We start from the raw sequence: 20,722 nt of genomic DNA, 5'->3' as shown, positions 1-20,722 counted from the left end.
GTATCATGTGTCACCTGAGGTGCACGTGATCTCCGAGTGTGCTCTCGTTACATCCTTTCTTTCATAAGAAACAAAACGAAAACAACGGAACAATCAAAACAAACATGAGAAACAAAAAAATCAAAACCACTATCCAAAAGAATCAACTAGTCAAGTCCGGTAATGTCTTTGTCTCTCATGACACTGACTCAGGTTAACGAACAAAGTCTTTCAGATAGGACGGGGGCTTCGTTATTCGACCACTGCGAGTCTGGTTGCCTTTGGAAGCTTGCGATGTTAGATCAGTCGCAGGCTGCTCGATCGCTGGCTCCTGTGGCTTCGCTACTTCTGAGCTGGAGTGACCACTGGCGTTAGTTTCTTGTTCAATGTGTTTAGATGGCGAGGGAAGTTCTGTCTGCTTGGGCATCTGGGTTGTTGGCGTGTGAGACTCTTTTGTAGTTGCTTTCAGATGCCTTCTATTTCGTCTAAGGGCAGAGCCATCTTCTGTGAGGACTTTGTAGGATCGCATGTTCACCTGTTCCTGAACAGTGGCTTTCTTCCAGGGCGCCTTGGGGTTGCTTGTGGGCTGAATGCGCACTGAGTCTCCAGTTTTCAGTGGTGGCAAATCTCGAGCGTTTCTATTGTAGTAAAATGCCTGCTTGGTTCTTGTCTTCCATTTTTCTTCTTGGACATTTTTGGCGAGTTTGGGTTTAAGGAGCTTCTCGCTTGTTGGGAGTAGGGTCCTTGTTCGACGACTCATTAGTCGTTGTGCTGGACTGCTTTTCATGCCTTCTGAGGGTGTGTTTCGGTGGTCGAGGATCGCGAGCCAAGGATCTGTTCCATCTTTGTTAGCCTTCTTAATAAGCCTTTTCACAGTCTTGACTGCGCTTTCCGCCATACCATTGGACTGCGAATGTCCGGGACTTGAGGTTAAATGATTGAATTCCCAATCTCGAGCAAATCTCCTGAATTCATCCGAATCAAACTGTGGGCCATTGTCGGAAAACACAGTGTTCGGGATGCCATGCCTTGCAAAGTGTTGCTTCAATTTGTAGATAACAGCTTTAGATGTTGTACTGGACTCCAACCTATCGACTTCCCAGTAGTTGCTGTAATAATCTACTGTCACGAGGTAACGTCGGTTGTTTGTCTCAAACAGATCAACACCAACCTTGGACCATGGCCGGTCAGGTACCTCATGTGGGTGGAGTGTTTCCTTCTGCTGGGAGATCTCAAAGGTTCGACAAGTTTCACACTGTCTGACAAAGTTCTTCACAGCTGTGTTCATTCCTGGCCAGAAAACGCTTTCTCTCGCGCGTCTCGAGCATCCTTCCACGCCAATATGTGATCGGTGGATTCTGGATAGGACTTCTGGTCTGAGGGATTTTGGAACTACACATCTGTCTCCTTTGAAGATAATTCCATCTTGCGCTGATAGCTCGTCACGAACGTTGAAGTATGGCGTGACGTCATTTGGGAGATCAATCTTGGTCTCAGGCCACCCTTCTCGAATGATTTTCTGAAGTGCTTGCATCGTGCTGTCTCGCAGACTTTCTTTACGGATATTGTCTAGGCTAGCTTTGCGGAGTGGCAGAAACTCGACCATATGTATTTCTTCAACTTCTTTGTCGATGGTTAGCACTTCATCGCGCGATGTGGTGTTGGGAAGGGGTGCTCTAGAGAGTGTGTCTGCCAGATACATGTGCTGGCCTGGCTTGAAACCAATTTCGAGGTTATACTTCTGCAGGCGAAGTAGCATTCGTTGTAGACGCTTGGGGGCGGCCACGAGGGGTTTGCGGTAAATAACTTCAAGTGGTTTATGGTCGCTCTCAACAATCACTTTGCGACCATAAGTGTATTGGTTGAACTTCTCGGCTCCAAACACTATGGCTAGCAGTTCTTTCTCTATTTGCGCATAGTTGCGTTCTGTATCCGTCAGGGATCGCGATGCGTATGCCACTGGCTGACCATTTTGTAAAAGCGTAGCTCCAAGTCCAGTGTCCGAGGCGTCGCATTGAAGTACAGTCTCTTTGGCGGGATCAAAGTATCGGAGGACAGGTGCTTGGGAAGCTGCTTCTTTGATCTTCTTAAAGGCGCTCTCATGGACGTCGCTCCAGTGCCATTCTGCATCCTTGCGCGTTAGCTGTCGAAGAGGTTCGCAAATGTCTGCCAGCTTTTTTAAGAATCTCGTCAGGTAATTCGCTAGACCAACAAGCCGCTGTACACCTTTCACATCTGTTGGTCGCCTCATGCCTTTGATGGCGTCTATTTTGGATGGGTCTGGTTTTAGCCCATCTCTTGTTAACACATGACCAACGTAGGGGATTTCTGTCATCTTCAACTTGAACTTCTCCTTGTTCAGTTTCACTCCCTTTTCGCGGCACCTTTCAAGTAGAGTTATGAGTTTTTTGTCGTGATCTTTCACTGCTTCTTGCACAGTGTCACCTTCACCCGAGATGAGGATGTCGTCTGCAACTGTGCGCACACCGGGAAGGCCTTCGATGGCTTGATCCAAACGATGTTGGAAATATTCCGGTGCGGGTGATATGCCAAATGGCATCTTCAGCCACCGGTACCGACCAAATGGAGTGCCAAACGTTGTTAGATAGCTTGAATCTTCATCTAACTCGACATGCCAAAACCCGTTTTTAACGTCACACACACTGAAGACTTTAGCTTTTGACAAGTCCGGCAGGAGATCGTCGATAACCGGAAGAGGGTAGTGGCTGCGTTTCAAAGCTTTATTTAGTGGCTGAGGGTCGATACACACGCGAAGCTTGCCGTTGGGCTTCTTAACAAGTACCAAGCTTGAGACCCAATCTGTTGGAGTGTCAACTGCTTTTATAACACCAAGTTCTTCGAGACGAGTGAGCTCTTGCTTTAACTTGGGTTTCATTGCCACTGGAATCCTTCTAACAGGCTGTTTCACTGGTTCAATGGTTGTGTCCAACTCTAAGTGAAGTTTCTTCTCAAATTTTCCTTCTCCAGTGAAAACGTCATGGAAATCTGCTGCTATTTGTTCCATCGTTAGGCCCATTGCTTCAGTCTTTTCTTGTACCAATGAGATATTCTCGTAACGCACTTTGATTAATTTCATTTTCTGCACCGTTTTGGAACCCAACAGTGGCGTGCAGTCGTTATTGACAACAACAAACTCTGTTTCGCATTCTTCATCAACCTTGGGATTTACCAGATTAACACGACATTTACCGATGGTTTCCATTTTCGATTCGTTAAACATGCTGAGGACTTGTTTCGAATGCGCGATCGGGCACTCGTTCGGTAAATCGTTTTTGCTTATCACATTACAGGTGGCGCCACTGTCGACTTGAAAACGAACGGGATGACCTTTGATCTCCATTGTTGCGAAGATTTTCGATTTGATGGGTTGACTACTGACACTTTTGACACTTTGTTCTTCCAGATTTTCGGATGAAATCGTGAAGCAGTACTCTTCATCGCTCGAATCCTGCGAAGTTTTTGCGTCTCGCACTCGGTGAATCCGTTCTTTTCTTCGTTGTCGCCCACCACGTTTCTGTTTACATAGCTTGGCGAAGTGATTTGTTTTGCCGCATTTCGCACATTCTTTTCCGAACGCTGGGCATTTATCTCTTGATCTCTCGTGTTTTCTGCCGCAGTATTTGCAATTAACTAACTTAGGACTGGCGTCTTTGCCGTCTTTTTTCTCTTTGTGGTTGAGTGCGTTGACTTCTTCTCTTCCACTCATGACTTTCATTTGCGATGCAGTTGTTTCGGCTGATCGACATACATCGATACACTTCTGAAGATTTAATTTGGGCTCTTGTAGTAATTTCTTCCTAGTTCCCGTGTCACAAATTCCACAGACGATCCTATCACGAATTAATTCGTCGGTGAGCGGACCAAAAATGCACGTTTTCGCAAGAGTTTTGAGCGCTGTGAGATACGTGTCAAATGATTCGCCGCTTTCTTGTTTTCTATTATTGAAGCAGTGTCGCTCGTAAATGACATTTGTTTGGCCAATGCAATGCCTCTCCATCAACTCCAGAACTGTATTCATTACGTTCTTGTCTTCTTCATTTTCGAACGGAAGACCATTGTAGACTTCGAGGGCTTCGGTTCCAATGCAGGTAATGAAAGTAGCTACACGGTATTTATCTTCTTGCTGGTTGAGACGTGAGGCGATTTCGAACGAATCCCACACTTGCTTCCACTTCTTCCAGTTTTCTGAAATATTTCCTGCCAAATTCAATCGCGACGGAATTGGTAAATTGCTTTGTATTCCATAGCATGGCGTCGGCGCTTGAACACTCGCTGAATCTTGAGGTGGTGTAGTAGTCATCGTGTCGAAGAGGCTACACTCCTGGTACCATGTTTCGTTCTAGCATAAACACACGATTTCTAGGTAACGAACAGTCTTTATTTGTAAACTAAGTGCGTTCTCATGTAGATATATGTGATCTAAAACCTTTTGCGATTAGATAACATCGACCGCTGTATCATGTGTCACCTGAGGTGCACGTGATCTCCGAGTGTGCTCTCGTTACAAGAAATAGCAGTAAATACTGCCATTTTATGCTAATTCTATTGTTTTTATTGTTTAATCATTTATTTATCAATAGAAATATACATTTGTGAATTACCAAGCACCACAAATTTACTTTGATAACAACTTTATTTCTTTGTAACGATACTTTTGCAATAGCTTCAATACAACTTTGACAACTTTTACCTTTTTTAAGGTTACAAAAAATAGCACCTGAAGAAATTCAACATTTGAAAGATCTAGAGGGAACTCCATTAGAGTATGTCTTATCTAGAAAGGCTCCAAAAGTTACAACTCCTTTTGGTGAAGTTTACATGGGATCTGCTCTATCATACCAGGTATCTATCTTTTTATTGAGGAAATAATCTTTGTAATGCGATCATCCTGGTGTACTATATGTAAGTCCTGAGAAAGAAACTTAATAACAAATGTAATCAATCATTTTGTTGTGCGAGACTAGATAACTTGATGGCTCAAGAACATGCACACTCTTCTCCTTCAATGTATGTGGGAAGTAGAGATTAACCTTTGATGACTACAATACATGAAGCTTACTATATTGCTCTTATATACAGACTGCTATTCCCTGGAGTATGGCTGCCCAAGGACTTTTACAGAAGAGCACACTTACATGTGCATTCCAAATCATTAGAAAATACATTACTTTGCCTTACTGTCAGTACCCTAAGACTTATCTTTATCTTTAATAAGTGTCTTGAAATAAGTTTAAGTAGCAACAAACTGTTTATATTTTATTTATATTTTTAAAAAGGGTTGTTGGTATACGATGTGAGAGAATTTTGACGGTTTTTACTTTGGTGATTACCCTTTCAATGTGGACTCTGCTTTGCAATTTTACTTGTTAAGGCAGTGTCAGAAGCTGACATTTGGCAACCTATTTGAGCAAAGGGAGGGATATTCAGTGAGAGGCCCAATTTCTGTAGCTCATTGCCTATGGTAAAGCCTTTGTCAGCCATGCCATCCTTATCCTGTACATACCCATGCGATTTCAGTGATTTGATCAGTTCATAAAATCCACTTACACACTTCAACCTTGAATTACCAGGGACAAGATATGCTAGCAATGCCAAGAATCTTGCATATGTTATGCTAGTATAGTACTTAAAAATATTTTTTATTTTCATTTGTCTTTTTAAAACTGTTTTGGTTCCAAATGAAGATATGTTATCAAGTTAGTCTTTGAGTTGCTGTATTTTTTTATCTTTCATCTCTACTTTCTGTTTGAGGTCTTTTATGGTTTCTTTTTGTTCTTCAAGTTCTGACTTCAGTTGCTTGATTTCACGTGTAGCAGATAAAAAATCTAGTGGAGATATCCCTGAGAAAAACAAAAAGAGATTTAATTCAAAATTCAACAATGATATTTATACTTAAATGATATTTGATAATTAATTTCTTATTGTTATTGTTTCAGACCAAGAATCTAAAAGTAATACAAGTAGCACCAGACTCTCAAGGTTGTGGAAACATGTCGGTGCACAATACTTCTCCTGTACACTTGCTAGCTGAGCATAAAGAATTAAATAATGATTATAGTAATGTTGATCCACATCTCACTGAAGTAAGCACAAGAGAGCAGGCTAATTCAGATCAATGGTTTGAGGCCAGAAAAAGCAGGCTTACAGCATCTAACTTTGGTAGTGTGCTAAAAAGAAAAGCAATGCCATCCGATAAATTCTTAAGCAGTATTTTCTGTGGAAATAAATCACTATCTGCTCCATCTCTTGATTATAGAAAAAGAAATGAAAAAAATGCCAAGGCCAAATATCTAGAAAAATACCCTTCTAGGAATTTTCATCAGTGTGGTTTTGTAATAAATAAAGAACTTTCTTTTCCGCTTAGAGGTACACCTGATGGTAAAATCTGCAATGATGGAAAGAGTAGTATAGTAGAAATAAAATGCCCTTACACTGCTAGGGATTATACTATTAAGGAAGCACTAGACAAGCTGGATAATTTTTGTTTACAAATGGATTCAACAACTAGATTACTTTGCTTAAAGAAAGACCATGAATACTATGCTCAAGTACAGGGTAAGCTAATGATAACAGGCTGTGACTTTTGTGATTTTGTTGTTTACACTAAGAAAGATATTCATGTAAATAGACTTTTCCCATGATATTACATTTATGGAATCAATGTTAACAAATCTTGCTGACTTTTTAAAAAAAAAAAGGAAAACTTTTCTTGTATAAACAAAAGAAGAAAAGGTAATTTTAATAAGATTACTTACAAAGCTCTTTTGTCTGGGTTGCAGTTGAGTTATCACAGCGATTGTTTTCTTCGTCTTCTTTGTCATTGTCAAGAACTCTGTAGGCATCGATCAAAAAGAAGACTCAGATTAGTATAAAAGTTTACAAAAGTATAAGCTAAGTTGTATTATCAAATGAGTTCTAGTAAAAACCAGAAATGACGATTACGTTCACGCTTAAGTTGATATTATTATTTATTGTGAATTCAAAGTAAATAAGTTAAGTTTTGAGTTACCTTTTACAAGGCTTAGTGATAAAGAGTTAAAAATCAGCTTTAATATTGAACATGGAAAGAAAATAAATGTCAATTTGTACGTACATGTTTAGTGTGTCTTCATTCAGTCTTTGCTTTTTCGCTACTTAATCTGTTAAGACGGTTTGTCGTTTTCTTTTCGTTGGTGGTTTCCTTGCGAGCGTTGGCTTTAATCCGTCGGCTGGAATAGGGTCTGGATGTTCTTCAAGTGGTCCATTCCCTCCAACAAAATTCTGCAGACTAATAAATACGACAAGAATTAATACATGTGTACAGCATTTAAGTTTAAAAACGCCTTTGAGCAAACGCCTTTGAGCAAACGCCTTTGTGTTTGTTTATTCGGTCGGCATTGAGTTGCCTGTGAGGTCTTCCGCAGGCATTTATCCATCTGAGACATTTTTCGCAGTTTGTTTTCGGTTTAGGAAACAAAATTAGTCCAACTCCATTCAGTCTTTCTGGGTACCTATCATCAGCATTGCATGTGCCCCATGCACATCTTAAAAACCACAATATTACAGAGGATAAATACTTCTTTAATTTCCCTTAAGACTTTGTTTGTAGGACAATTAGGCGGCTGTAATTAATTCATAATTTAACGGTATCTGATTGGTTCAGCGAAACCATGTGATTGACAGACAGGAGCCATGAATTAGATTTCCATCCGACCAAAACCACCTCAGTCGAGAGGGACTGAGATGGAATGTTGGACAACTCGTGACAATACTAAATGAAAATTACGGGTCAGCATTAGATTCCATCCACCAAAACCACCTCGGTCGAGAGGGACTGAGATGGAATATTTAATGACTTGCAAAACATAACCGAAGATTCTCGGAAATCCGCAAGTGATGTAGCCGAACATCCGAAGCTGTAAATCCCATGATTCTTGAGGAACAAACAGAAACAGCATGGCGAGAATTTTAAGTCGCGAACCATTGATGGTAGACATGCAGATAATTTAGGATACGTAAATTCTGTTGATGAGGCGCTTAAACTTATTGCGGAATTTGAAACAGGATTGACGACGAAGTTTTCTTTCTTTAAAGCTGTCAAAGGTTTCGGGAACATATATTTATATATATTTGATATAGCTCTTTAGCATTACAAAGCTTTGCTATCGCTATTGTGCATTCTCACTAGTTTGTCTAGTTCAAGTCCTCTGGCATGGCTTGGATGATACCACACTCGTGGAATCATTCGGGTTAATTTAATGCTTACACCTCCTTCCTCGGACAGAAGTCACAAAATACTGGGGGAAGATGCATGAGATATTTAAGGAGCAAAAATTCGTTTTTTACTGGTGTGCCTTTCCTAATTTTGGGAAGGAAAGTGTTCAATTGCCAGCACGGCATAGACTGAACAGCTGGAGAGAAAAGGAAACGAAAAGATACAGAAGAAGTACTGTATATAATAATTTCTTTTTATCCTCAACCTTTGTGTTTCTGTCAACTATGGCTTGCTAATTTGAAAGGTCAAATACATGAATGGGTCATATGACATTGATCTCATTGACCGTGATAACAGTTCAATCTTGGCTAAATTGAAGATGGTTTAGAAGTTAACAATTGTAAGAACTTTTCACTAACATATGCTGCTGACAAAGGAGAAAATATATGCAATTCTGCCTTTTTTGCATTCTATCAAGCAATCATATGTTTGCTCCTTATCACACTATGACACTTCCGTTTTGTCACATTCCAAAAAATAACTTGAGAAATACACTGTCACTCATCTTACACTGTTATATTTACCTATTACAGAAGGCTGGAAACAAAGATTTTGTTTTCAAGAAAACAAGATTTCTTGTCCAAGACACAAGGAAGTTTGACTGCGAAGCACAGATAAAAATGCGAGAAATTTTATTTTTTTCAGAGAACAAGGTAGTTCTACTCATGTATAAACAGAACAAATGCGATTTAATAAATCAGATATGCGGCATGACTCCCTTTCTTCCATCCCCACTCAAAACAAGCAAACACACCTATAGAGGTTCCAGTCTGGTCTGCAAATGAAAAGGAGGAAGGTGATCACTGCAAAATTAAGCATTAGGGTTCTTATTTATAACATTGATTATTGTATACTGATATCTAGAAATTAAGGTTGCAAGTAGCAGCCAGCTGAGTTATAGTTTGAGTTTTATCAAGTCCATTACTTTGTTAAATTTAGAGTAACCTTGACTTGAGAGAGGAAAATTGAGGAGCTGTAATATACTAATCATCAATTAGGGACCACAAAGAAAAATTTATTTATAGAGACTTTTGAAGGAGAGGGGTAAGACTTGTGACAAGCTGGCAGACATATAGATAAACTTTACTGCTAAATGGGTTACAATACAAAGTCCTCAGTATTTGGATCAGCTATGGCTCAACTTAAACTTTGCTTTAGCTTCAAGTTTAATCATTTGTGGTTTCCTTTCTCTGTGTTTATTTTTCAAGTTATGTACACAGAAGAACACAAAAATGACAAGGAATGCTTTTGAATATCAAGAGGCTGGAATAAGCAAGAAACCAAAACTGAATTTTAAACAGTACAAAGTTAATTTGATCTTCCAATTTTATTTAATTTTAACCATAGAATTTGCTATTTAAATTTATCCTCTCCATTTTTCTGGGTATTGTGAGCAAAAACAAACAATTATCACAAAATGCATGGTGTTACGGTATTTTCCAAACCGCCAGAAAGATACAACTCGTACAACTCAACTACTTTATTGACCAACGTAATAACTACGAAGCGATATCGACAACCAATACAATAACTATCTTTTTCACTTATCTACGGAGCGATATAAATGCTAATACAATCAGTATCCCTATAACTTAGAGCCCTTTACAAATAATATCACTTAAATATCAGTGCACTACCGCACAACTCACAGTTCTCTTGAAAATCTTCAACAAACTGTCGACGTCTGTAATTCTTTCTCTCACGTAGCCTTCCACACGGCTTTCAATTCCAGTAAACAACTCTGTCCGGCTCTCGCTCCTCTGGGCTCTTCGCAACAGCAGTTATAGCTCACTAAAAGGCCTCCTTCTTTAAGCTAGCGTGACTCCTTATATATCTTTCGGAAAAGTTCTAGAATGTTCTAGAGATCTGTAATATTGTTATTTTTAGAAACATTACACTATGATTGCATCATAACAAAAATATGCTGAGTCACGGTTCTAGAAGGTTCTCCTCAAAGTTCTCGCTTAGTCATCATGACTAAATGTTCTAGAAACTTCTTCGTTCTATTTTTAATAATTATGTAACGCAGCGCACTCTAAAAAACATGGGCGCTCTCCATAACACCCTCCCCCTTCGAGAAAAGAAAGTTTGCAAAACTTTCTTGCAAAGCTCAAGGTCTCGAGAGGCAGTCTGCAATAACGTTATCCTTTCCTTTTATATGTCGGATGTCCAAGACATACTCCTGCAGCATTAAACTCCACCTCAACAATCGCTGATTCTTGTTCTTTAATTTGTGAAGAAATACGAGGGGGTTGTGATCGCTATACACAACAACGGGCAAACTTGAGGAACTAACATAAACTTCAAAATGTTGAAGAGCTAACAGCAGTGCTAAACATTCTTTTTCGATGGTAGAATAGTTCCTTTGACTTTTGTTAAACTTCTTTGAAAAATAACAAACCGGGTGTTCTACACTTTCATCATCCTCTTGCAACAACACAGCACCAGCGGCAACATCGCTTGCATCAACAGCCAGCTTGAACGGTGAAGAAAAATCAGGCGCTGTTAAAACAGGGGCACTCTGTAACATGGCTTTCAGCTCCTCAAAAGCCTTTTCACACTGGTCGCTCCAATTAAATTTCTCCTTCTTGCTGAGCAGTTTTGTCAATGGCTCTGTGACAGTTGCAAAGTTAGAGCAAAACCTTCGATAATAACCAGCCATACCAAGGAAACGCATCAGTTGCTTTTTGTTTTCTGGTCGCGGAAACTTGATTATGGCTTCGACCTTGGCGTTAACTGGCTGTACTTGTCCTCGTCCGACGACATGTCCCAAATACGTCACTTGTGCTTGGCCAAACTCGGTTTTGGAGAGATTGATTGTTAATTTGGTCTCGCTCAACTTCCTGAAGAACTCACGGATAGTTTCTCGGTGTTTCTCCCAGGTTTCACTATAGATGATTACATCATCAATATAGGCTTCACAATCCTCAAGGTTGGCGATGACTTTGTTAATGAGACGTTGGAAGGTAGCAGGAGAATTCTTCATACCAAAGGGCATGACCTTGTATTGGTAGAGTCCTTCTGGAGTCACAAATGCTGATATCTCCTTAGCGCGATCCGTTAACGGTACTTGCCAGAATCCTTTGAGAAGGTCAAATTTTGTTACATACTTTGCCTTTCCCAGCTTATCGATACAATCATCCATTCTTGGGATTGGAAAGGTATCTGTCTTAGTCACACTATTAACTTTCCTGTAATCGGTACACATCCGATAGCTCCCATCCGGTTTAGGCACGAGTATACATGGAGAACTCCAACTACTGCTGCTTGGTTCGATAAAATCGTTCTCCAACAAATATTTTACCTCTTCTTTGAGGTACTGTTGTTTTCTCGGATTCAGCCTGTATGGGTGTTGTTTAACAGGAGCAGCATCACCGACATCCACGTCATGGTAAATCTGATTTGTCCTAGATGGTACATCAGGGAACAGGTCACTATACTTTTCAAGTAGCTTCTGTAGGTCTTGACGTTGACTCTCTTCAAGGTGTGACAGCTTGGAGTCCAAATTCTTTAGCACATCGGAGTTGGTGAGTTTTGATGTGTCAGTAAGACTGAGATGACTACTACTAAACTCACTACTTAAGTCTTCGGGCTCAGAAATAACTACATTAACGTTCACGGGCTCTTTAACTACATTATTACCTCTCTCTAGGTAAGGCTTCAACATGTTAATATGACACAATTGCGTCTGCTTACGCCTATCTGGAGTAACTACTACGTAATTAAGGTTATTTAACTTCTTCTCAATAACATAAGGACCAAAAAATCTAGAATACAATGTGTTACCGGGCACTGGCAACAATGCAAGAACCTTTTGACCTGGCTTAAAACTACGTTCTACAGCGTCTACATCATACTTCTTCTTCATTAACTTCTGAGAAGAACTAAGATTGTCTCTAGCTAGTTCACAAGCTCTAAATAACTTAGTACGAAAGTCTGAAACATATTGTAAAAGATTAATAGACTCACTACCGCTTGACAATAATTTCTCCTTAAGCAGTTTAAGAGGCCCTCTCACAGTGTGCCCAAAAACAAGCTCAAACGGACTAAATCCTAGGGACTCCTGGACGGACTCGCGTGCCGCAAACAGCAATAGGTGGATTCCCTCGTCCCAATCTTTCTCTGTTTGGAAACAGTAGACTCTCATCATGTTCTTTAAAGTCTGGTGCCATCTTTCAAGAGCTCCTTGACTTTGAGGATGGTACGCGGATGATCTATACTGTGCGATTCCAAGTTCGTGCATTACTTGTTGAAAAATACCAGACATGAAATTAGAACCTTGGTCAGACTGAATAGCGCTAGGAAGTCCGACCAGCGTAAAGAACTTCGTTAAAGCTTTGACGATAGTCTTGGCCTTGATGTTTCTCAGGGGGACGGCTTCAGGAAATCTGGTGGACGCACACATGATGGTTAACAAGAACTGATTTCCAGACTTCGTTCTTGGTAGCGGTCCGACGCAATCAACAATTACACGGCTGAATGGTTCTTGAACGGCTGGCAGAGGTTGCAGTGGCGCTTTTGGAATGGTCTGGTTTGGTTTCCCAACCATCTGACAGGCGTGACATGACCTACAGTACTCAGCTACATCTTTTCTCAGGTTGGGCCAATAGAAATTATTCAAGATCTTTCTGTGAGTTTTGTTCACACCTAAATGGCCAGCCAGGGGAGTCTCGTGTGCCATACTTAAAATGTCTTGCCTGTAAGTTTTCGGGACAACAACCTGGTACTTAACAGCCCATTCGTCCTCAGCTGGAACATCGAGCGGTCTCCACTTTCTCATTAGCACTCCATTCTTTGTAAAATAACAGGTGGGGTTCTGTGATACTTCGTTTTCACTGACGCTTCTTGAAAACAACGGCGAAATTTCTGGGTCTTCACGTTGTCCAGCGATGAGCTGAGAGGTCGACATCTTCTCAGACTGATCTGTTAAATTCTTCTCAGGTAAGATTTCTGTTGGCTCAGAAGGGGAGGGACTTGGCTGCTCATCCTCAAAAACTCGACTGATAAGGGTGTCCGCTAAGGCAATTTCTTCATCGCTGGTTTTCCTCTTCTTGCTCATGGCTCGCGTTACTACACATGCAGGATAAAGACCAGGAATTATCTTCTCGACGGGGTCTGGAGACTTTTCTGAACTAGGCTTCTCTGTAACAACAGCATTAATGACCACTTTGTCTCCTGCAAGGTCATTTCCAAGGATAAGATGTACTCCATCGAACGGCAATGTTGATTGTACTCCAACTTTCACAGGACCAGACACAAGATCTGACGACAGAAAAACTGTATGGAGCGGCACTGGGGTATACTCGGAACTGATTCCTCTGATTAGAACACTTGCACCAGTGGACGATTTCTCAGAAAACAACAACGTGTCGCTTAATAGCAAAGACTGTGAGGCTCCAGTGTCTCTTAAAATCTTGATCGGTACTGAATCTGTCATATCACGGGATAATGATACTGAGCCATCGTGAATAAAGGGCTGGAACATATCCATGACAGATTTAAACGAACCACTGACGTCATTTGTAGAGATTGTCTGGGTCTTCTCTCGAGAAAATCGCGGAGGTGTACATTCACTTTCAAAAACTGAAGGCGACGGCTTGGCAACAAATCCGTTGGGCTTCGACTCCACACCATATTTTTGCGCAGATCTCCACTTTTCTGGGCAACTGGAAATCAGATGACCTTCTTTTCTGCAATAATAACAGGTTGGCGGCTTGATGGGCTTATTTGGAACAAACCTGTTTTGTCCTGGCGAGGTGGAGCTGGAACGATTTGTAAAATGGTTACCAGGGTTCCGTTTGGGAGGTGCTCCGTTATTCTGTTTACTCCGCTGGCTTCCAACCCATCGTGATGCGGAGGGAGGCTGAAATCTACTGTCAAGCTGACGGGGCTTTTCCACGAAGTTCACTTTGTGACTCAGCGAAAATTCATCTGCTAACCGTGCAGCGTCTTCCAACGTTTCTGCTCTTTGCTCGTTAATGAACGTTCGGACATCACTGTGAATGCACCTCTTAAATTCTTCAACTAATACCAACTGTCTTAACTTATCGTGACTCTTATCTACCTTCTGTGAATGACACCAACGATCGAATAACTGTTCCTTACTCCTAGCAAATTCTACGTAGGTTTGACTACTAACTTTCTCATAGTTTCTAAACTTTTGACGATAAGCCTCAGGAACTAACTCGTAACCCTTTAAAATAAGATCCTTAACTTCGTCGTAACTTACAGCTTGTTCTACACTTAACTGTGTATATATTTCCCTAGCTTTACCAACCAATACACTTTGTAATAACATAACCCAGTACTCTTTAGGCCACTTAAGACTACTAGCTACTTTCTCGAAGTGTAAAAAGTACTTATCAGCATCTTTTTCTTGGAATGGAGGCACTAACCTAATGTTCTTTGTAACATCAAACTTTTCGCTATGCTTTTTACTATCCGAGCTTAATCCTAATTTCATTTGTACCTCTAACTTTTTCATTTCCATTTCATGCTGAAAAGCCAGTTTCTCTTTCTCTAGCCTCTCTTGTCTTTCCATTTCTTCTCTCTTCAGTCTTTCTTGTCTCTCCATTTCTTCTCTCTTCATCTCCATTTCTTCTCTCTTCATCTCCATTTCTTCTCTCTTCAGTCGTTCTTGCATTTCCCTTTCCTCTTTCTCTCGCTTTTCTTGCATCTCCAACTTTTTCATTTCTAACATTGTTTTTGACGATGTTTCTAACATTGTCCCTTCAAAAACCTCAGTATCCACTAAGTGGTTTACTATAATCTGTCGTATCTCATCCTTTCTCATTGCTTGCTTAGACTCTAACTCTAAGTGTTTTGCTAACAAAATAAGTTCGTCTTTCCTTAATGCATTAAATACTCCTTTGTCGGGACTCGACATAAAGTCTTCTGGATTAAACTTTGACATCTTGATATACTCTATGACTACTCAAGTCGACAATAACTTATCTTTAGAATACTCTACTATAACCTTTACTACAAAACTCGCTCCTAGACAATAACTTATATGCCAAATACTTCTGTAAAATTCGCTCCCAAACAATTACCTCTGCTCTAAATACACTTCCACAAAATTCGCTCCCGGACAGGCCCCCAATTTCTGTTACGGTATTTTCCAAACCGCCAGAAAGATACAACTCGTACAACTCAACTACTTTATTGACCAACGTAATAACTACGAAGCGATATCGACAACCAATACAATAACTATCTTTTTCACTTATCTACGGAGCGATATAAATGCTAATACAATCAGTATCCCTATAACTTAGAGCCCTTTACAAATAATATCACTTAAATATCAGTGCACTACCGCACAACTCACAGTTCTCTTGAAAATCTTCAACAAACTGTCGACGTCTGTAATTCTTTCTCTCACGTAGCCTTCCACACGGCTTTCAATTCCAGTAAACAACTCTGTCCGGCTCTCGCTCCTCTGGGCTCTTCGCAACAGCAGTTATAGCTCACTAAAAGGCCTCCTTCTTTAAGCTAGCGTGACTCCTTATATATCTTTCGGAAAAGTTCTAGAATGTTCTAGAGATCTGTAATATTGTTATTTTTAGAAACATTACACTATGATTGCATCATAACAAAAATATGCTGAGTCACGGTTCTAGAAGGTTCTCCTCAAAGTTCTCGCTTAGTCATCATGACTAAATGTTCTAGAAACTTCTTCGTTCTATTTTTAATAATTATGTAACGCAGCGCACTCTAAAAAACATGGGCGCTCTCCATAACAATGGTATACAATGGTTTGATTCACCAATGTGGCAAAGGCCTTTCACTGTCTATCCATAAAAAGGGAAATAGTTTGTAAACTGTAAGACATTCTGCATGTTGAGTGTATACTTATTCATCCATGTGAAATTAAAGGTTACTTGAAATAAATGTGAAAGATTTATAGGATTTTCAGACCCCTGATAACAATTACTAATGTGCTGATTTGTTGTACTTAAAGGTTATGATTTTGGCGGAAATAGTGGAAGAAATTTCTGGACCTGGAATTTTGTTGCAAATGTTTGTTTAAATCAGTTTAAGTCAGTTAAAAACTCTCCTGTTTCAAGATTACATGATTACCACACCAGAACCTTTTGTATTCTATATTATGCACCATGTTATGATTATGGTTTCAATAATAAAAGGTGCTGACTCAAGAACTTTCCAAAATATCTCTACATACAAAGAAATAGATTGTGGTTATGTACTCCAAATAGCAGGTCACATCAGTCTTCTGTAAGGAAGTAGCAGAAATTTCTGTGGTGGTTTTGGTGGATGGAGAGAAACATCCACCAAAACCACTTTATTCTATGTGTTAAGAGTTATGATAATCATTATCAGGGTTCTCAGTTGAACCCGTAACCCGTAACACCTGTCACGGGTGTCACAGGTAAGTGTTACGGCTGTCAAAGTGCTTCAACCAGTAGATCAATTCGTCTATCAAATGCAAATAAAAGAACAGCTTTTTGAGTAAATTGTTGGGTAAACTATTGACTGTTAGTTGCTTTCGCAATGTACCTTTCTTCGGTTTTAGTTGTCAAAGTGAATAGCCTTTTTGCAGACCATAGAATAACCGAACAATCGCTTCACGTCTCAGCAACGTTGAATATGGCCGCCATATTGAATTTGTAAATTTGAACCCAGGCCTCTCGCAGATGTCGTCTTTCCACGTGCAAAAACATGGCCGATTCATTCATAAACAAATATTTGCGCTATCTTATACTCTTTCTCATTTAGATATATAGCAGTTACTGGGTCAGTGTGGCCTTGAGAATTAGTTTTTGTAAGTGGGTGCCCCCATTTGGAGAGGACTGGTTACCTAATAATTATTTTTGTGTAAAATGAATGCCATTAACTCAGAAAGCAAAGCATTGTTATTGCAGGTTAATATTTCATTGAATATTGCAGTGTAGTTTTCAGTTTGATAAGAGATAATTTCAACTTTCCGTAGTTCAAAGCCACTGAACAGATTACAAAATGTACTTAAACTTGTTTGGAGAAAATGAGAAAATATGCCCCCAAAATGAAGGAAAAAGCATTTCTGAGCATCTTAAATAAAAAATTTCCCGGGGGAGTATGCCCCCCGAACCCCCTAGCAGCTTGGGCCCTACGGGCCCAAGTTACACGCCCAAAGGGCGTGTATGTTAGGGTTACGCCTGTAACTACCAAAGCAACGGCTGTACAAAATTCTACTGAGAACCCTGATCATTATGAACGTTAGGTCGGTCAGCAATTGTGCACCATAAAAAATAATTAGCCAGAGCACTAACTGCTAATTAGTGGTATAAATCTTTTGTCTCCCTGAACATCTAACAATGGCTATAGATAAAATTTAAAAAATATATTGTTGATGGTTTTGGTCAAAGTTTTGGTGGATGTTCCCTAATGACATCCACCAAAACTACGTAACATCTAAGCACCTTTTAAATACGTGAAATATCTGCATAAAATTGTGTAAAATGTTTTATAATACTACAATCGAACAATAAATTAATACTTACCATTTCTTTAGTAAAAAGTTTTGACGCAATTTCCCAAACAAATAATACACCTGGGTCATCGGGATGAGTCGGCATGTTGTCGTAGCTTCGTAATTTTTTTCCATCATTCCATCTCAGTCCCTCTCGACCAAGGTGGTTTTGGTGGATGGAATCTAATGCTGACCAAAATTACGAAGCTACGACATTATACCGACTTATCCCGATGACCTGAGTGTGTTATTTGTTTGGGAAATTGCGTCAAAACTTTTTACTCAAGAAATGGTTAGTGTTTATTAAATTTATTTTTCGATTGTAGTATTATAAAACATTTTACGCAATTTTATGCAGGTATTTCACGTATTTAAAAGGTGCCCAGGTTTTAGGTAGTTTTGGTGGATGTCAGGAATGAGATATTTTGCAAAGTTCTTAAGTCAGCGCCTTTTATTATTGAAACCATAATCATAACATGGTGCACAATGTATAATACAAAAGGTTCTGGTGTGGCAATCATGTAATCTTAAAACAGGAGAGTTTTTAACTGACTTAAACAGATATTTGCAATAAAATTCTAGATCCAGAAATTTCTTCCACTATTTCGGCGGAAACCATAACCTTTAAGTACTACAAATCAGCACATCAGTAATTGTTACAAGGGGTCTGAAAATCTTATAAATCTTTCACAGTTATTTCAAGTAACCTTTAATTTCACGAGGATGAATTTAAGTATACACTCAATATGCAGAATGTCTTACATTTTACAAATTATTTCCCTTGTTATGGATAGACAGTGGCAGGCCTTTGCCTCATTGGTGAATCAAACCATTGTATACCATGTTTTTTGTGATAATTGATCACAATAGGTTACAGTTGTTACTAAATGTTTGTTTGTTTATTTGCTTGTTTTTGCTCACAATATCCAAAACAATGGAGGGGATAAATCTAAATAGCAAATTCTATTAATGGTTAAAATTAAATATCATTGGAAGATCAAATTAAATTTGTACTGTTTAAAATACAGTTTTGGTTTCTTGCTTATTCCAGCCTCTTAATATTCAAAAGCATTCCTTGTCATTTTTCTGTTCTTTTGTGTAACATAACTTGAAAAATAAACAGAGGGAAAGGAAACCACAAAGGATTAAACTTGAAGCTAAAGCAAAGTTTAAGTTGAGCCATAGCTGATCCAAATACTGAGCACTTTATATTGTAACCCATTTAGCAGTAAAGTTCATCTATATGTCTGCCAGCTTGTCACAAGTCTTACCCCTCTCCTCCAAAAGTCTCTATAAACAAATTTCTCTTTGTGGTCCCTAATTGATGATAAGTATATTACAGCTCCTCAATTTCCCTCTCTCAAGACAAGGTAACTCTAAATTTTACAAAGTAATGGACTTGATAAAACTCAAACTATAACACAGCTGGCTGCTACTCGCAACCTTAATTTCTTGATATCAGTATACAATAATCAATATGTTATAAATAAGAACCCTAATGCTTAATTTTGCAGTGACCACCTTCCTCCTTTTCATTTGCAGACCAGACTGGAACCTCCATAGGTGCGTTTGCTTGTTTTGAGTGGGGATGGAAGAAAAGGAATCATGTCACATATCTGATTTATTAAACCAGATTCGTTCTGTTTATACATGAGTAGAACTACCTTGTTCTCTAAAAAAATAAAATTTCTCGCATTTTTATCTGTGTTTTTCAGTCAAACTTCCTTGTGTCTTGAACAAGAAATCTTCTTTTTTTGAAAACAAATCTTTGTTTCCAGCCTTCTGTAATAGGTAAATATAGCAGTGTAAGATGACCAATAGTGTACTTCTCAAGTTTTTTTTTGGAATGTGACGAAACGGAAGTGTCATATTGTGATAAGGAACCAACATATGATTGCTTGGTAGAAAGCAAAAAATGCAGAATTGCATATATTTTCTCCTTTAAAGCAGCATATGTTAGTGAAATGTTCTTATAACTGTTAACTTCTAAACCATCTTCAATTTAGCCAAGATTGAACTGTTATCATGTTTGTCATAAAAGTATTCTGAGATTAATCTCATATGACCCATTCATGTGTGTATTCAAGACCTTTCAGATTAGCAAGCCATAGGTGACAGTAGTAACACAAAGGTCGCAGACAAAAAGAAAATATTATGTACTACAGTGCTTCTTCTGCATCTTTTCGTTTCCTTTTCTCTCCAGCTGTTCTATCTATGCTGTGCTGGAAATTGAGCACTTTCCTTCCCCAAATTAGGAAAGGCACACCAATGAAAAACAAATTTTTGCTCCTTAAATATCTCATGCATCTTCCCAGAGTATTTTGTGACTTCTGTCTGAGGAAGGAGGTGTAAGCATTTAACTAACCTGAATGATTCCACAATTGTGGTATCATCCAAGCCATGCCAGAGGAATCGAACTAGATAAACTAGTGAGAATGCACGATAGCAAGACATGACTCCTCCTTGATAGAGTGCTCAATTCAGACATGAAAGCAAAACTTTGTAATGCCAAAGAGCTACATGATCTGATCTACATGTGAAATAAAGATTCTATAGAGCTATTGTTGGCAGCTTGTGAAATTTGCTAAGTAAAACTTATTTTCGTGGCGGCATTTAGAAATGAGTTCTGTTCTTTTGTTTAGGAAAGGAAAGGAAAGGAAAAAAGGAGGAGGCGGATTACTAGTTTACATTAGATCAAATGTAACAGCCCACCAACAAATCAAGCTGGAATCAGACGGGATAGAATCTATTTGCTTGGATGTAAAAGGATGTGCTAACAACTGGTTTCTAATATGTGCGTGTTATCTTCTCCCGGAAAATGCAAAATCACTGAATTTATTCCGGCGTGTGCGACAGCAGCAGAGAAAATATATGCCAAACGAAAGGAAATTATGTTCATTGGAGACCTTAATATGAACATGCTCAAATCCTCCGACAATCCATAGTCTCAAATAAAACTAACAGATGACTGGAGAAAGTCCCTCGACGAAAAGCAA

At 39.3% G+C, this 20,722-nt stretch overlaps 1 protein-coding gene and 3 long non-coding RNA genes across 4 annotated transcripts; 2 read left to right on the top strand and 2 right to left on the bottom strand.

The window, feature by feature from the left end:
- Window positions 1-4,508: 4,508 nt before the first annotated feature.
- LOC149053484 (uncharacterized) lies at window positions 4,509-7,092 on the top strand. The gene is made up of 2 exons (XM_089202695.1): window positions 4,509-4,842; window positions 5,937-7,092. The coding sequence occupies exons 1-2, from the start codon at window positions 4,819-4,821 to the stop codon at window positions 6,639-6,641; spliced, it is 729 nt and encodes a 242-aa protein (XP_089058821.1). The 5' UTR covers window positions 4,509-4,818; the 3' UTR covers window positions 6,642-7,092.
- LOC149053483 (uncharacterized) lies at window positions 4,530-7,611 on the bottom strand. The gene is made up of 3 exons (XR_016185562.1): window positions 7,094-7,611; window positions 6,756-6,832; window positions 4,530-5,840 (listed from the first exon to the last, which is right to left on the bottom strand). It is a non-coding gene; the product is annotated as an uncharacterized LOC149053483 (long non-coding RNA).
- A 1,252-nt stretch (window positions 7,612-8,863) lies between these two features.
- Window positions 8,864-17,916, bottom strand: LOC149053482 (uncharacterized). Its single transcript, XR_016185569.1, has 2 exons — window positions 17,758-17,916; window positions 8,864-9,029 (listed from the first exon to the last, which is right to left on the bottom strand). It is a non-coding gene; the product is annotated as an uncharacterized LOC149053482 (long non-coding RNA).
- On the top strand, window positions 17,903-19,426 carry LOC149053481 (uncharacterized). Its single transcript, XR_016185570.1, has 2 exons — window positions 17,903-18,018; window positions 19,269-19,426. It is a non-coding gene; the product is annotated as an uncharacterized LOC149053481 (long non-coding RNA).
- Window positions 19,427-20,722: the final 1,296 nt, after the last annotated feature.

Source organism: Pocillopora damicornis, chromosome 1, assembly GCF_964200805.1.
Source record: "Pocillopora damicornis chromosome 1, jaPocDami1.2, whole genome shotgun sequence".
NCBI classification, from domain to species: domain Eukaryota; kingdom Metazoa; phylum Cnidaria; class Anthozoa; order Scleractinia; family Pocilloporidae; genus Pocillopora; species Pocillopora damicornis.
This window is presented reverse-complemented; position numbering and strand designations above follow the sequence as displayed.

Coding starts and splice junctions, on each gene's coding strand:
- LOC149053484 (XM_089202695.1), top strand. CDS start 4,819: ATGGGATCTGCTCTATCATACCAG. Junction 4,843..5,936: donor GATCTGCTCTATCATACCAG/GTATCTATCTTT, acceptor TTATTGTTTCAG/ACCAAGAATCTAAAAGTAAT.